An 18,183-nucleotide genomic window follows, 5' to 3' on the forward strand; every position below is an offset into this window, starting at 1 on the left:
AGGAAAGCAGCCACTGCCCTGAGACAAGATGAGCTCAGTGCATGTGAAACCCCAGAATTAGCTGCAAGTCAGGATGAAAGCATTAAACCTGAGATTGGTACCAAGGCAACTGCTGGAGCCTGCACATCTCAAGTCACATGTGGCATCCCACACTCAGCTCTGGAGGTTTAGAAACAACGCGGTGGTAAATCGGAAATGGACCAGAACAAAGATCCAGAGCCACCGCATGCTCCACTCCAACGTTAATCCTTTGCTTTACAACAATGAGGTGATGGCCTAGACATGACAGGGACATAATAGGACTCAAGTTAATGTTCTTCTACCCCAGGAGAATGAAAAAATCAAACAGTGAAGTGTCAGATGGGAAAATCTAAACTCTGCAGCTGACAGCACTTTGGGAGCCAAACAAAACCCAGGGTTTTTGCAGAGTTGCACATTCTCCTCTGACGGAATTTGAGGAAGCACAGCATATATTAGATGCTTGGAAAAACACACAAACTGTTATAAAATGCCAACATCCTTGCTGCCACTGCTAGCACGGAACCTGGAGCCCGAGACATTCAAGACAAACGGAAACCTGCGCAGCCTCCCGCGGCACATCACACAGCCCTGAGCTATTTGCAGAACATTGTTGAGGTGCTTCACATACTGTGCAATTGATTTTCCAAGTAACTGTTCCTGGGTTTTGCTGTTAATATACTGGGTAAGTACTGGGCCAAGATAAATCTGCAAAAGCTGTTGGCAAGTTTTGCTTAGATTTTTCTCCCCAAGCCTGTGGAATTTAGCAGATTTTTAGCCTTGCTTCCCAAGCATCATGAGACTGTGGCATTTTAGCAGTACCGTTATCAAGGGAGTTCAGACTGCCAACTAGGCAAACAGGAGACTGAATGGAGTTACTTCAATACCCTCCTGACTGGAGAGGAGCAATCTAGCAGGGGAAACAAAAAGAAAACCCCACAAAAATCCTAAAGGAGAACTCTTCAGTCACATTTCAACTTCATTGACAGAAACCACCTTGGGTAAAGGTGTACAAACCTCCAGCCAGAAAGGCTCCCCTGCTATCCTTAGCTGACAGAATTCCCTCTGAGCTGCTGCAGCAGTCACTGCTGGGTTGTGGAGCTGCTCTTTGAGGTCTGCAGGTGAGGACTGACCCCCCTCTAGGCTTTCCCTTTGCACAGGCAATCGAAAGCAATGGGCGGCTGCCCACGCCCATGCAGCTGCGCTGCGATGTCACGCTTCAAAGAGGTCACATCTCCCCTGTCCTACTCTGGGACAGCCCAGGGTGCTGCTGCCACTGAAGTGGCACAGGCGTGGTGGCACCAGAACAGCCACAGGCCCAGGCTGCGACCTCGCGCTCAGCCAGCAGCAACCCTTGGTACAGACATGTCAGCAAATAGGGGCCTATTGTGCTATGACTTGTTTCTCACAGGGAAAATGAGACATAACCACACCACAGGGCTGCAATTTCACTCGTATGGTCTCCGAGTCTATCAAGTGTGTTTCTCCAGTACAGCTATGCTTTATTTTACCTGCCATGGACTCGCAGCGCAGGTCTAGCTATAAAAGAGTTCATAATTCCTAACCTATGCAGGAGGCTTGTCTTTAAAAGCCTAACAGTCAGGTTTTTTCATTGGATAACTCTGTCTAAGATCTGGGCTGCTCTTTCAAGGCCATCTATAAAGGTTTTCTGCTTTGGCAAAAAAGAAAGCTCATTCTAGATAAACACAAGGAAAACAGAACAAAAACCCCAACTAAAAACCAAGCAAACCAACAAACCAGCCCCAGAACTCAACAAAAAAAGCTGAACATTGCCTGTACCATCACAAGTGTCTAGAAAATTCTGAGCCCGATAAAGAGAGCACTGCCTAAATAAATGCTCCAGAGCCACTGGCACAAAACACAAGCCAGTGCTCTGGAGGGAGACGGGGACAGTTGCACATCTGGACTGGCAATACTTCCATCTGTGCCGTACAGCTGTGCGGGGAGCTGCAGAGCTGAGCATGCGGTCACCAGGGAAACTGGGTGATACCAGAAAAAAAAAAGTCAAAGTAACTTATGAGTGCAAGTCCAGCAATATTCAGAAATCCTGCTATCCAGCTGGTTCTCAGAGATGGAAGCACAACATCAGCATGTTTCCATCACACAGAGCACTTTAACCAACTAGGCTGCTGTAGCTGGAAGTTCTGCGCTTGCTAGAACCAAGCATGCTACAGAAGCCCAGCCTTCCTGTAACAAACAAGGCTCTGCAACCACGTCGTGAAGTGAGAAGGCCATGCTCTAAGGTAGAACAAAGAAACTACCTAAACATTCATGGTCAATATGCCTCCATTTTCAGGCAAATAAAAGCTTGGGTTTGAAATCTAATACAGCTTTAGCAAAAGTAGGGATGTGACCAGAGTTCAGAAATAGAGATCGTACTGCTAAATTACTATCCATTGAGATATTGTAGTAAATCTGATGTTCCCCCTAAAGTGTGCTCCACAGGTATAACCCTTGTCTTTATAGCTGTAAGACACATGAGAGTAAGGTTGCTGCAGATACAGGAAAAATGATGATCCAGGTCCTTTCTGTCTCAGACATAACTGATTTCTATAGCTCTGTATTCTGCTGACAGCTTTTAGGACAAGGCAGCCTTTCACTCCCCTTGCACTAAGGCCTGACAGATGCAAAATTAGCAAAGTTCAAATATTTCAGGACAACTGAGGAGTGTGAAAATTTCTAGTGCCTATCTGAACACCCTGCTAACATGCTAATGCCACAGCATAGCAAATACTCGATGTTCCAACAACAAGGGTCCAGCATATGCTGACAGGAGCTTTAAAAAACCAACCAACCAAAAACCAAAACCAAAACCCCCCACACCCCAGCAAACAAACAGTATTTTAAGTTGGGAATTTCAAATGCTTCTGTTAATCCAATTCTGATCTTGCTACTTCTGCTGAAGCCAGTGATCAACCCAGGCAAAGCACACTGAAGGGGGCAGTGGGGAAAGTCTTGTCATGGTGCACTAACATCCCATTCACCTTGGTGCACAGAAGCTACCCCCAAGCACTAGTACCCATCCCTCTTCAGATGAAACACTAGTACAGCTTGACTGCCTGTGGAACCAGTCAAACTCTCCGCAGCCATCCTCCACCCCATCTGAGCTTCAGTTTGGAAGGCTGGGTATTTACCCCCACAATACCTCTTCTCTACTGCAGGCACATACAGCTTGTGTGCCCGGGTGTGCAGACATGCTGTGTGCAACCCTCAGTTTGGCATCTTGTGTGGGTGTCTCCATGCACATGATGACTTGTGGTGCTTCCTGCATAACGCTGGGATTTACCTGAACCTAACTGCCTTGCAGTCCCCAAAACCTCGACATGTCTCTACTTCTCTTTATGGACCAAAGGCATGAAGACACCACGAGTTCCTCCCTGATGGATACAACTCCTGTTACTTTCTCTATAAATGCTCCATAATATGCTTTTATTAAAGTACCCAACTTGTGCAAGGAACTGCAAAAAGGAACTTGGGTATTTGACTTCACCCAGTTCCTGTTCACAGAGAGGAAATTAACTACAATTCCTCAGTATGATTTTAATTTGCCAATGCCTTTACTCTTCGAAATAAACAGGGAACACCTGGCCCCATAACCTGCCCTCCAAACTTGGAATGGGGAGAAGCCGCTTCGGATTTAGCAGCCGATAAGATGTATTGTCCCTGATCAAAGAGTTACATCACAAGACCAAAAGAGAGCCCTGAAGTGAACAATACCTTCGCTTCTTCTGCCATTTTCTTGTCTTCATCAATCTCCTCAGCCTTGGCAACATAGTCCTCTCCCTGATGTTTCCTTCTCTTCTGCTTGGGGGCCATGAAACCTTGCAGAAACTTCTTAACGACACCAGCTTGGAGTGCAATCACACACTCTCCAAAATCCTTCAGGCTCTCTAGTGAGTATACCTGTTAGGAAGAGGATATGGTCACATAACAGCTGGATGTTACTCTCTGTGCTGTTTTAGGTGGACCTGTCCTGCAAATGGATACATGGGATTCTTAACCCAATGTTGTTATCTACCATACTTGGTTGTGGAATCAGCAAATTGCTGCTGCTTCTGCTAGAGTTCATGTACAGCTGACGGTGCATAACACTGGCCAGAAAAAAGCATCATGCCTTGAAAAAACAAATAAACAACCAAACACACCAGAATCCCCACAAAACCCACATCCATGATGACCAGGCACTAAGCCGTTCTTCCACTCCTTCAGTGACTTAACTTCTCCCCTTTTAACACTTACGGTCTCATCTACATGGGGAAGTCTCTGCAGTGACTCAGGATGCAGCCTCACCAGGGCTTTCACCATTCCAAGCCAATGTCGTTTGGCAAGAGGAGCACACACTACACACAGGAGTGTGTACTCTACCCACACCGGGCAGATTTATGCCCTCCTACAGACACTCACTGCACCAGTAATTCTCATGTGAGTTAGACTGAACTAGCCAGAGCACCAAAATTTCATAACTTTCTCATGCTGACATACCCATGGAAAAAGAACATCCTCTAGGTCCTGGAACTGGGACATAATCATCATCCCAAGCCTAAAGTGGTCTGAATTTACAGAAAAAAACACCTCCAAACTGGAAAATTGCTGTCTCACCAAGACATGCTGGCTTTGATGCAGAAGCTAAAAAATCAGCTAATGCTCCATAAAGAAGTTCACTACCAGATGAAGGAGACAGGACAAGTTAGCAGCTGTGCAGGATGCCTAGCTCCCACCTCCACCAAACAGACCTCAAGCCAGAAGCTGTGTAATCTTGAAATAAAGAGTTTAAAAAAGAAAGGGTACATGAGAAAACAGATCTTCCTGATCCTCTTGTCTGAGGAGAACAAGAGTCAAGACCTTCCACACAAAGTGCTTGTGCTTGTCTTGCTCAGTACTACTTTTGCCTATTCACTCACTCTTGCTTCATACTCTGGTGTCACGTCAACATATCCCAGGCCTCCTTTCTGCAGCCGAGTCGCAACCTCAATTAGATCACTTCGGAGGTAGTTCAGCAGTTCCTGGTTGCCATCACAGGATTTGAGGCCCAAGTTCTGTTTCCGAGCCAAATGGATAGAATGAGTGATGTCCTGATACCTGGAAAATCAAAACCAACCTTTGAATACACACAGGCCCCTGTCCCGTGAGCTGTGGGGGCACTGGAGCAAGAATGGTATCCACTGTGACCTACAGGCTCCACCAGTGCAGAACGTTCTTTGAAAGATACTGGAAAGCATGTGGCGGTTCTGGCTCTGCGTGAAACAGCTCTGCCCTTGTTTCCAGCTCCAAGGAGGAATTTCAAGACTGACAGAACCTCTTCAGAGTTTAGAGCATTGGCTATCAACAACCTGCAGTTACTGCCCAAGAAAAACAGCAATTTCTCATCCTCAGTATCCTCCTATCCGCCTCTCTTCAGGCCAAGTGCAGAATGCTGCCGCAGGAACGGAAACGCTTGCTATGAGAAGGATATGCTTTGACTTGGAGGAGGCACACGGAAGAGAAAAAAGGAGCAGGCTCACCTTTTCTCCAAACGCTCCTTGAGCTGGCTCTCTCTTACTCCTTGTGGGTGCAGGGAATCCAGCAGCTCATCCAAATCCTTCTGATTGTCACAGAGAAACCTGAAAGACAGAACATGCACCAACATCAGCCAGCGTGTCCCTGTGGCAAGACAACTCCTCCTTCCAAATGGTTCACAAGTATTAGTGGGCAGGGATGACAAGTAACCTATACCCCAACCCCATGGAGCAGGGTGAAACGCTTCCAGTAATGCTGGCATAAAAGCATCCTGACTAAGACAGGCCTCATTTCAAGGTCCCCAAATGTAGCCAAATTCAGGGTAAGTAAAAATCAAAATCAAATCAAAACCCTGATTTTCTAGATTTTTCCCCATAAAATTTATTGAAACACTGGCATTTGAATTCAGTCATCTACCCCAGGGGTTAGATTCACTAAGTTGCAGTCTGTTTAAGTAATCTGAAATATCATTTCAGAAGTAGTAGGGAAGATGAACGTGCTATACACTGCACAGCACGGCAGCTCAATTGCTCTTTATGCAGACCCTTTAACGTCTGTTCACACAAGAAGTCCCTGTATTACCACAGGGTATGTCCCGACTCGTACCATGACTGCCCATGATGCAGATTTGTGACTGTGAAGGCCAGCCATGCCCTCTGCAAGTGCAGAAGTCCTCGTTGCTAAGAAGCTTGCCTTAACTTGAAAGCTCAAATGCAGTAAATGAAACCCACACTCATTACCTTTAGACCTCTCTGCTACAGAGGTCCTTCAGGCCAGCGGCAGGAACCCAGCAGTTAGCTGGATCTAAAAGAGGAAAAGCTTTTGCAGGTCTCTACACAAGGCATCCTCTCTGCAACTCCAGAGCACAACCAATTCTTAATGATGGGCTGTAGCTTTAAGGTAGCTTTCAGAAAGCCTGAATTTCTGCTCTTTTACTCTTTTTTTCCCCCCAACTCCATCCTAGGATGCCATAGAACCTCCTCACCTGGTGGGGGCCCAAAGCCTATCTGAGCTGTAGAGCTCATTTACAGCAAATGGGACTGATCACATCTCCCAGAAGAGAAATGTTCCTTAGAAGAGGGAAGCGAGGGAACATCAACCTGCTATGGAAACAACTGCAAAGGACCACTATGCGATCCTCACCAGATGCAAAGAGGACTCCAGATCTATTTTTTCTTCTTAGGCACAAGCTCAGATGAGCCAAGCAACAACTAGAGAAAGTTGTTCTGGCTCCTCCTAGAATAACAGTGTCCACAATGCTTATTTTTCTGGCAGAAATACTTACTAAATATCCTATCTGAAAAGAAAGTATTTCGGAGTTTTCATACCTTTGTATTAGGGGAACGGCTTCACAATCTGCATTCAGTTAGAAAACTAATTACTGTAATAAAACATAGGATTGATTGTTTAAAAAATGGAAGAAAAATAGTTTCTTGCCAGTCACCTGCTTCAGTACACTCCGGCCCTGCAGAGCATCCTCACTTCGCACACTGGGATCAAATCTGTTGGCCACCACTACCCTCCACATACCCTCCCCTGTAAGAAACGGGACAGAACAGCTCCAGATCTCTCACCCACTAGAGCCCAGCACAGGCACTTCAGAAGTAGCAGCCTGGATCCGACAGGCACTCACACAATTCCCAGATTCACTGGAAGGGCTGCAGACAGACCACTGCAAGGACTCGTGTTTCTAAGTCTACTGGACTTCTGCTAAATAAAGAGAAATTTCCCTAGAATATTTGCTATCAAACCAACCCAACCCATTCTATGATTCTATGAAACTGCTTCCAAACCCTTGGGGCAGATCTCGGGATTGGTCCTAAGCCATATTTCAGTATGAAGGATCTGCCACCATATAGGAATAGCATGAACCAGACTTCAAAACAGTTGCCCTACAGCTACCCAGTAGAGGACTGTTCCTTGGGCACGTTGAGAAGGTTGCTTAGGTCATGATGAAACAACACGAGCCACTGCTGGCAATACAACAATGGATCCAGCTGGAAAAATATCCAAGATGACCATGCCTGAGCTTTCTCAGCTTCCCCCCACAGCTGCAACTCTAAGGGGGGAACTGCCTGCACTGTTCTGTCTTACTGTAAAAATGAAAGGGCCCTGAAAGCAGTCAGCACATGGCACTAGGATTCTCCAGGGTTACATGGCTTGGGGAAAGCCAACACAAGCTGCCACCAGTGTGAGAAAGCAGCTATCATCCTCGTACGGTAGAGTTAAGCCCTAGTGCAACTTTGGTCCTGCTGGAAAGGAAACAGGACAGGGAAGGAAAACATCTGCAACAGGTATGTGAGTCTTCCCAATTTGCCCTGAGAGCAGGAACTGGAATTTCCGGAAGACAGAACTGTTCTCTATCAGCTTGAACTCAAATGTGCAAAATACAAACATAACAAAGAGGCACCTGTGTTGGTTTGACCGGTGACACCTCGCTGCGCTGTGCAGCCACAGCTCCCGGTTCTCAACCCAGCTCCATGCCCTCCCTCCTACCTGAAGAAACCACCTGCACCTCCAGCTCGGGCTCAGCCAGCACAAGGCCGGGAGCATGGATACAGCAGGGCAGGGCTCACATCTTAAACATGGGAGGCAACAGGGCTATGAACTTGTGGATCTTGATAAGAAGGAGGGGAAGCCAACTGGTGCCCTTCATGTGGCGTGACACAGAACTTACTAACACAATCCAGAGTGATGGGAAAGATGCCTTTGGGAGAGTCAAGACCACATAAAGGTCTTCAGACTGATCTGAAAAGGAGGAAATCCTGACTGGGGTAAGGGCTTCCCATATCCCTAAATAACAGTGTAGATTTTTTTCTTACATTCCTGGGAGCAGGAGCCAGCAGACTGGTCGGCAATCAAAACAGAAGGGATGCATGGCAAAAGCAGCAAGTCAAAAGGAATTGTCAGTATGCACTCAGGCTGAATTGTCCTACCTGTTCTCAGGCTACAAGAGACAGAGAAAGGTCTAAAACCTGGACTGAAGACTAGGGAATGAAGAAATCAAGAGGACAACATCTAGAGCAGCCCAGGATCAGTACCTGCTCTGGAGGGTTGGTGGAAACAAGGGAACTCCATCTGTAGAATATAGGCGTGAGAATGGAGTCTGTCAGCACCCACTCATGGTTAACTCACATTGCCTGCAGAGGGGACCCGCCATATCATGGTGTATTCCTGATAGATGAAGAACAACGGGAGTTACTCTGCAGAGATGCCACTGTTGCCAAAATTCAACTGCTTTCTGACCAGCACGAGCAAGAAGTCTCCTCCACACTGATACAGTGTGATCAACCTGCGGCTCTTGCCGGGAAGCCCAGTACATACAGAGCTCGCCAAGCACCATGGGACACACAAGCGATTTTTTCAGCGACCACATGCCCAGAAGTTTTAAATGGGGAGATTTTATAATAAGCATCAACATCAGTGGAAGTGGTGCACAGTGGCAGAAATAGGACTGGTGCATCTGCCTTGGGAGGACAGAAGTAACCAAGCTTTTATGATTCTGAATGAGAACAATGATGCAGCTTCTGCGCTTTTCGGACAGAACACTGGGTCCTCTTCTTTTGGGGGACAAAGTACTGAAAGCAGAAACCACTTGCATGAGATACTGTTTCTGTAACTCTTGGCAGAATTATGGAATTTATTTCTCCCTTTATCAACAACGTACCAGCTCCCATCCTCAAGGAGCAAAGGAGCAGTTACTGTGAAATCCAACCATTCGCAGTGTTAACTTGGTGTTAATTTCAAAGTGTCATCACTCTAGAGCTTAAAAGGGCAAAGCTAAAGATGCTCTATGTGCACTGTGAGGCTACTCTCCGTCCCATGTTAGATGTATGACTAGGAAAAAAGAGACATGTGGCAGGAGGTAAAGCAGAACACGAAGAAATGAGACTTATGCACCACATGCTAATATCATGAGTTACAGCTCAGTAAGTCCTTGTACCCAACCCATGGGGAATGGAGGTACCCAAGGACCTCAGCGTGGTCTCAGAGCGCGCAAGGGACAATGTGCAAAGAGCAGCCAAGGAGGAGACTTTCCTGTAACCATCTGTGCTCATGGGAGTCCTTGAGATTGGAGAGATCAATGGCCAAGGAGAAAATAAAGTAATCGGAATCTGGATTTCCTCAGAGGGGAGTTGTAGTTACTGTCTATCCCTGAAATAACAGCTCTTAGGTTGCCACTTGTCTTTTTGTAGAAGCTGATGTAAATGGTGACAGCTGTCACACAGGTACTTGGAAAACCTAACTAACAGCTCTTTGCAGTTCCAGAGCTTTAAAGAAAAGTCTTTCAGCTGAGGAAGCTTCCTGCCTGTCTGTGGAAATGGCTTTAGGTGGCCCTGTCACTTAGGAGAAAGCCATGCAGACAGCACAGAGGAATGTGTAGCTAGAATTGGTTATGTTTCCTTTGAAAAGCTGCCACTGTGGCCGCTGCTCACTTGAAGGGGGCAAAGGGCTGCATCTGGCACAGATCTTCCATCTGCACTGCTCTGCCTCAACATCCTGACACTGACTGGCAGAACACCACACACAGGCATGATCCTCTCAGTGAAGAACCAGCACATGCTGGGACTGTTAAAAGTCCTTCCCAGCAGGTACCAAAAAGGACAGAAATCAAAGACAATGGGACAAAAAAATTCCACCCAGCTCAGCATCATATTTCTGAGTGAAGAAAGGGCAGAGCAGGGACGCAGTGACATTTCTTTGATCTGCCCGTACAGATCTCAGCATCTGTAGGTTTGAGGACTTCCTTGGGTGCCAGGACAAGAACCTTTGTGCTTAACACTCCCCAATGAACTCCTCTTGAAGCAATTTGTCCAATAGGTGCTTTGAACGGGGATGGACCTGGAGATCCCCAGCAGCTGGTAGCAGTGAGCTGCGTCCAGCAGCTGCATGATCTGAAGTGGCACTTCCCTCTCTATTTCAAACCTGCCTTTTGCTACTTTAATTTCCTGCTCCCTTTGTTCTGTATCAAAAGAAAATCCTCTTTCTATAGGAGACTTCCCCATTCTCCTCCAGCAGCACTCCCCACCTCCCTGAACATACAAATTAGAATATTTCTCTAACTTGTTTCATATTTCTTAGCCAATTATTGACTCATAAGAGCTTCCCTCTTATCTTAAGGCAGGCCCAGGAACAACAGATATTGGGAAGCAAGATTGTTGCCCAAGGAAAGGAAATAAATTGTTTCACTCTTAGTCTGCACTTTGTCATCCTTTTTATTTCCTTAATTTAGACCCATCTATATCTCTATCTGAAAGCACTTCAGGCTTTTGGCTGCCACATTAAGCTTTTTTTTTTATTTATCCTAAACAGTTCTTAATTATTTTCGTTGCCTTAAAAAAAAAAAAAAAAAAAAAAAAAAAAAAAATGACCACCCCATCTTATGGTCACTTCATCCAAAGCAGCTCTTCATAACAGAACGTAATTCCGTCCTGAGAGCATTCAGGACCTGGTTCCAGGAGCTTCTGCTCCCGGGCTGGATGCCTGGTTGCTCTGGGAAGCACTCCCACCTCTGTAACCACTCTGATCTCTCCCAGCGTGTCGCTGTGTTGCCAACCTGATTGAGCAAGTCAGCACTGTCACACCAAACACTACGTTTTCTCAAGTTCAGCCTGGAATTACAAGTTACAGGGATTCTGTGTCACTTAACTCATCCAGTTTAGCCCTATCCTGACTTCAGTTCACAGCAACATGCACTATTAATTTAAGCTGCTGTTTTCCTTATATAATTCATCCTACCGGAACACATCTTGCCCCCTCTGCTAAATGAAGATCAAGAATTACAAGAGGCAGATCAAAGAGCAGAGAGGACTTCCCTGTGGACCATACAGTCCTCTATGACCTCCCATTTAGCACCCTAGGAAAGCCCAACTGCTTGATATATGCTGTTGTGACAAGATGTACAAAGGGTTGTTCAGCCTGGAGAACAGGAAGCTCCAGAGAGACCTTACTGTGGCCTTTCAGTACCTTAAGGGGGCCCCTGGAGAGGGGCTTTGGACAAAGGCCTGTAGGGACAGGCCAAGGGGAATGGCTTTAACCTGCCAAAGGGGAGATTGAGATGAGCTCTGAGGCAGAAGCTCTTCCCTGTGAGGGTGCTGAGGTGCTGGCACAGGGTGCCCAGAGAAGCTGTGGCTGCCCCATCCCTGGCAGTGTTCAAGGCCAGGTTGGACACAGGGGCTTGGAGCAACCTGCTCTAGTGGAAGGTGTCCCTGTCCATGTCAGGGATTGGAACTGGATGAGCTTTTAAGCTTCCAATCCAAAGCGGTCTGTGATTCTACGATGACTACACTGAGAAAGGGAGGGGAGATTTGTCATGACAATACTGGCAGAGTGAGAGTGTGCAGAGGAAACACCGCTCTCTCCTATGGCCTGCCAGCAGTGAAAGAGAAGGGGCAGAGCACTCCAGAGAGTGAGTACTCAGTGCTGATGGTTTAGATGAATGAAAGCATCTACCCATTTCAGTCTCTGACAGTTTCTGGGGAGGTGGGGAGGACAGGCACATCTTTAGTAAAGTAGTTCTGACTCACTGCAGTGAAACTGTGCTTTGGAGCTGGTGGTACTTATCAAAGACCAAGTAACTCCACTTTGTGGGTCAGAAGTAGAAAACTGGGGAAAAGCCACTGTTACCTAGAAAAGTGTAGAGTCCTTCACAAGCAGTTTAGTAGATGAAGCTGTAGCCAGTATCTCCTGGCCTGGAGATGCCACTGATCACTACTTAGCACACAGAGCAACAGTTGACACTAGAGATGTTCTTTACAGATAAAAGACAGTGGTAGGGTCAATTACTGGAGCAAGTCACAATCACCCATGCTCAAAGTTAGAGAGTTTAGATCTGATTCACTTAGAAGACTCAGGTGGCTATTGCTTGGCTTTGGGAAGCATTAAAGGGTAACAGGCTGTCAACATGGAAGAATGATTATCACTAGCAACAAAAATCAAGTCAATGATACAGTGTTACAGGAGAACAAATGGACACCACCACAGTCTGTTGTGAAGACACTGACAAGGAGCTGGGGGATAGCTCTGCATGTCTCACATCGTACAAGAACACACAGGATACAGGCCTGTCTCCAAAGATCTCAGTGAAGACTTTAATTTCATGTGCTTAAGGACCCCATGTGCCGCAATTCAGGTCTGCTGAGATGAACCATGAAAGAAAACCCAGACACACTTAGCTAGGCCACTGCTCCCCTCCTCTGTTTTGGGTGCTTTCGTTTTCTTCTTTTCTTTTTTTTTAAAGGAGCACTTCCCAACACTGAAAAAAGTGCACAGCAATTCTTTTAAATTAGCACTTCTCCTGAATACAGAATATTTTAAAAGTAATACATCTAAATAGCATTTTACCAGCTTAATTCATACTGGCTCTAAGTCTGATTAGATTGATTGTAACAGTTCCACTGGCTCGTGGCCTGGCTGCCCTATTAGCCACTCACTACTAGTGCTAATACCAGTAACAACAGCCTGGGGAGCTGCTGAAGTAATCCAGCTGGTGAGTATTGGAAGAGTGGTGGGTATAGAGTAGGGCCTATCAAAAGAAATGGGTCGTTTCCTCCATCTCTGCCCTGTGAGTCCTTGGCAGCTACCAAAAGCGTGTTACCATAAGTTCTGTCCCTGCTTGGGCACGGTGGTCTCCGCGGGCAGGTCTGCGGCGAGCGCGGGCCTGGGCACTTTGCTCACTCTGCCATCGGCAGCTGCGCTCTTCCGCTTGTCTGCAAGAGAAAAGCACAAACTCGAGTGGCTTCTCCTTCACCTTCCTCCCCAGCGCGCACTTGTGCTCTGCACAAACTAACCTAGCTCCGGGGCAGGGTTCATATCCAGCATCCATGTGTTTGGGAGGGAAAACTAACGCGGTATTAGCTCACGGTATATGCACTTACAGACATTGACAGAAAATTGCAACAGAATTTCAAAGAAATTACTGCATCTAAAAGCACACACGTGAAATTCAGAAAAGCATTCCTGCTAATTTAAACACATAAAACTGGTTTCACTTTTTAGCTATACACTGACAAAATACTTTTAGAACAGAGTTATAAACAACATGTATTTGTGTTTCTGAGCATCTTAGATAACAGTCTGACATTAATTTTATCCTTTGCTTATTTAAGCCTTTGCTTGTTAAGTTTTAAAAGGAACATGCCAAAATCCTGCACAGTAGCTGGGTAAATACTCAGGCAGCAGGTGAGAAATAGAAGCAGATAGTGTACAGGGGCAGGGCTGGCCCATAGTTGAAAGAGTTCACCCAAGAAATTACACCCATCTAGGACCACTGAGTGGTACCACCTCCAGCTGGCCAAGCCACAGACAGCTAGGAAGAATCTCACTGTAGGCTTGTCCCGATTCATTCTTCTGCAGATGTCTACTCTGCCCATGCCCAAAGCGTTACTGCTGGAGCTCTGAAGTAACTCAATGCAGCCCTCACATGCAGTGTCATTGCAGGTTGATTCAATGCCGACTTACGATGCTTCAAAAGCAAGAAATGAGCAGGACTGAAAGGACTGAAACTGGAGTCAGATTGCAGCATGCTTTCTGTACCAAGAACTACCGCCACAGGAAAGCATTGTTCCCCTCCCCACAGGCTGATTTTTGTGCATGCCCAAGCTCTGCCTGCAAGGCTCCACCACACATGCTCCAGGAATAAGTACAGAAGGAGCACCAGAACTTCAGCCACCCGCTGCACCTCACCGGCACGCTCAGTACAAGGGGAACAGCAGGCTGAGAGGACACGTGCAAAGAGGGCTGTTTGCCCAAAAGGTCTCCATCAGCAAAGCTATAGCTATGTAGAAGACACCTACAGCTTGATACTATTTCACAGGTTAATCTGGGGCTCTTTGCACTGGTGGGACATTAGCACAGTGAGGGATGCCCTCACTCTCTGCAACACACAACTGACCACTTGTCCGAGAAGTCTGGCACACTGCAACTCAGCAGGGTCAGGGTAAATGGGAGGGATTAGTCCACAACTGACATCAACCCCACTGCTTTTAAGAGAGGTGGTTGTATCCCATGGCCCTGATGTGGTACACTGTGGGCAGTAAAGACCTGCAGTAGCAGGAGAGAGATCATCATGAGCAGACTCTCCTGTGTGTAGGCTTCTAGGGTTTAAAGAAGGCTTAAATCAGAGGATCCCCATGAAAACACTCACGACTAGACAGGTCTTTCACATCCACAAATCCATTCAGACAGTCCAACAGCAACAAAAGAAGCACCTAGAGAGACAGGGATCATACCTCCTGGGCTGTAGTCCTTTTTAAAATCTTCCTTTTTCTGATGGGGAAGGACGAATCTGTAGTCTATACTGTCATGTACCCAGCCCTTCTCAATGAACAAGCCGGGAACCTCATCCGAAAACAGCCAGTACCTGTAGGAAACACACATGTTAACAGGTTCTGTCTCCTCTCCTGGCTAGGTACATGCATCTACTTTTATTGGCATAGAAAAGCATCTATGCACTTGAGTCAAAGACTGGATGCATGTATATCTTTATATCAGCACAGCTGAAAAACATGAAATGCTTTCATTAGAATCCATTTTAAGAGCATTCCTGTGCAACAAACGTGAAAAACAAGGTGATGGTCATTTGGTTCTTAAGCAATCATAGAATCACAGGATAGTTCGGGTTGAAAAGGACCTTAAAGCTCAACCAGTTCCAACCCCTGCCACGGGCACGGACACCTTCCACTAGAGCAGGTTGCTCCAAGCCCCTGTGTCCAACCTGGCCTTGAACACTGCCAGGGATGGGGCAGCCACAGCTTCTCTGGGCACCCTGTGCCAGCGCCTCAGCACCCTCACAGGGAAGAGCTTCTGCCCAAGAGCTCATCTCAGTCTCCCCTCTGGCAGGTTAAAGCCATTCCCCTTGGCCTGTCCCTACAGGCCCTTGTCCAAAGCCCCTCTCCAGATTTCCTGGAGCCCCTTTAGGCACTGGAGCTGCTCTAAGGTCTCCCCTTCAGGAGCCTTCTCTTCTCCAGGCTGCCCCAGCCCAGCTCTCTCAGCCTGGCTCCAGAGCAGAGCTGCTCCAGCCCTCGCAGCAGCTCCGGGGCCTCCTCTGGCCTCGCTCCAGCAGCTCCACGTCCCTCTTGTGCTGTTGCCCCAGAGCTGGATCAGGACTGCAGGGGGGTCTCACCAGAGTGGAGTAGAGGGGCAGAATCCTGCTTGTCACGCCCCTTTTGATGCGAGCATGCAGAGCTCCACTGGCTAGTGGACCCTGACCTCCACAGGAAGCCCTCGACAAGCTGCTGGTGCAATCCAGCTATACACATATACACAAAACTCTCCCTTCTGGTCTCCTCCATGGTTCAACACACAGGGAGTTCTCAACACCCTCCACATCAACCACTTCTTGGGGGCTCCTGTCCAATAAAGCTCCTCCCAGAGGGCAGAGCTGGCAGCTCTGGATCTTCTCCTTTCCTACCTGTTATGATTGCGATCAGTGCCCACCGGGGTCCGGCGCATCACCAGCTTCGCTTTGGCAATCCCATCCTGGAACGTTTTCTCAGCTGCAGCTTTATGCTTCCGGATTCTTTCTTCCTCTGCTTCTTTCTCCATCCTCACTGTTGGAATTAGTACAGAAAAGTATTAACTTTCTTGAGAAGGCGTATCAGACATCAATATTCTCTTTTATTTGACTACACCATGGGGGTAAACCCAATAAATTATTGGTGACTTTGGTTACTATTCTTTTAGCATAGGCACTCATCCTTCATCTTGCTTTCCATCCACCATGCTAGAAAAAGAATCAAGAATTATTAATAAGTTAAGGTATAAGGATTAACTGGGCTGAGAAAAGTGGAAAGTCTGGATAAAAAGTGCTCGTTATTATTGCTCATTCTATATCAACAGTGGCATCCATTGCTGTGCAATCCCACGTAACAACAGGGCCAAAGATCTTTAGCTACAGCACAAAGTACAACGAGAGCTGCCCAGAGCAGGAGTCCAAGTGTTGGGAGCGGTGTGGCCGTGACGCCAGAGGCCAGTGTGGCTCATGGATGTCTGCAACTTCTACAGCCACAGCTCCAGGGAGTGCTGCCCCCACAACCTCACCTACTGGAACATGAGACCTGGTGCTGTCTCACAACAGCAACCACATTACAGCTCCTCACACCTCATGCTTTCCCATGTATTCTGTAATCTGAAGAACATGAAAACAGAAACCTCAGGTTTCCCACTCATGACAATACTGGGATTTCAGAAGCAGTCAATATCCACAGCTGCTGACAAAAAAGAAGGGAAGAAAAAGTATGAAGTGACCTAAATCCTGGCATCACAGGGTCCCAGGCAAAAGTCTTACAGAACAAGACATGTCCTTTCGCATCTCTAGGTAAGGAGCAAGCTTCTGCCAAGAGACAGAACATTAAGGTCAACAGGATTTACACCTCTCATGATGGTTCAAGAGTCTCTCTCCACTTCTGCCTGTCTCTGAAGAAGAGATGTACTTTCACCAGGACAAAAAGGAACAAAACATCCAACTGAGTCACACTGGCTCTCCAGAGCCTGATTTCAGCCTGACAAAGACATCACACCTTCATAACCTGCGCAAAAGGCTGTGGGCAACATTCCTGTGTCCTGAGAAAATGCAAATTAAAAAAAGAAAAGGAATGAAGAAATGAAGACTTTGGAGGTAAAAGCAAGTGTATGGAGCTTGTACACTGGCTGCTGGCCCAGGGGGAAAGCCAACTTCTTGCTAGGACTTCTCCCAGGGCTACTACTACTACCTACTCTTTCTCACACAGCCATTTTCTGTATCCAGACAGGTTTGATAACAGTCGATCAGCAAATACCTGGTAAGTCTCTGAAGTCCTGCCACTGTCATCAATCCTGACTGATAATAGGAGACACACTGAGAAACATACCCCTGCATTTGTTACACCAACTCACTGTATCAGCTTTTATATCATAACATACCAACACCACACCAACTTACAGTAACTGCGGCATGGCAAAACCATCCTGTGAATCTGCACCTGCCAGACACAAGCAGCTGCACAACCCACATCACAGAACCCTCAAAGAGTTTGGGTTGGAAGGGACCGTAAAGTCCATCCAGTTCCAACCCCCTGCCACGGGCAGGGACACCTTCCACTAGAGCAGGTTGCTCCAAGCCCCTGTGTCCAACCTGTGCCAGCACCTCACCACCCTCATAGTATGTCTGTAAACATCAACTCCTCCCTAATCCTTATGACTGCTCCCCTATGTTGAAGTCCTGAAATCAGAGTAAGCCACAACAGCCACTCTCACAATATCAAATGATTTGTGCCACCTAAACCCGAGTCTCACAAACCACATCATGAGATCCATACTACATCCTTACCTTCCAATAGAAGGAGACAGAGGTGATACAATTTCTTCAAGAATTTCTCCCCAGACACCTTCTCAAGACTTGCTGCCGTGCCTGATGCTCGCACAAGGGACACCTCCCTCCTCCTCAGAACTCTCCCCTCAAGAGCCAAGACTCCAACCAAACCAAGCCGCATTGCCAGCAAACTCTTCCATGCTTACAACCTGGGATACCGTGGGCACTCATGAGACAGGTATTTTTTCTATCTAACCCAGTTGCAGCAGGTATCATCAAGTGCCAGAATGAAGGATAGGCAAGGAAAGAACAGAAACTTACATTTACTTATATGCCAAAACTGTTCAATCAAAATGACA

The 18,183-nt window shown here is 46.9% G+C and overlaps 1 protein-coding gene across 1 annotated transcript in view; it reads right to left on the minus strand.

Annotated features, from left to right (window-relative positions):
* Positions 1 to 18,183, minus strand: part of BAZ1B (bromodomain adjacent to zinc finger domain 1B) — a 49,977-nt gene that overhangs the window by 11,206 nt on the left and 20,588 nt on the right. Inside the window, exons 8-13 of the mRNA XM_030472317.1 lie at positions 15,947 to 16,085; positions 14,766 to 14,896; positions 13,133 to 13,244; positions 5,541 to 5,639; positions 4,941 to 5,118; positions 3,757 to 3,942 (exon numbers count right to left, since the gene is read on the minus strand). Coding sequence (XP_030328177.1) covers positions 3,757 to 3,942; positions 4,941 to 5,118; positions 5,541 to 5,639; positions 13,133 to 13,244; positions 14,766 to 14,896; positions 15,947 to 16,085 — 845 coding nt within the window. The remainder of the gene's footprint in view (positions 1 to 3,756; positions 3,943 to 4,940; positions 5,119 to 5,540; positions 5,640 to 13,132; positions 13,245 to 14,765; positions 14,897 to 15,946; positions 16,086 to 18,183) is intronic.

This window comes from Strigops habroptila (genome assembly GCF_004027225.2).
Source record: "Strigops habroptila isolate Jane chromosome 13 unlocalized genomic scaffold, bStrHab1.2.pri S16, whole genome shotgun sequence".
In the NCBI taxonomy this organism is placed as follows: Eukaryota; Metazoa; Chordata; class Aves; order Psittaciformes; family Psittacidae; genus Strigops; species Strigops habroptila.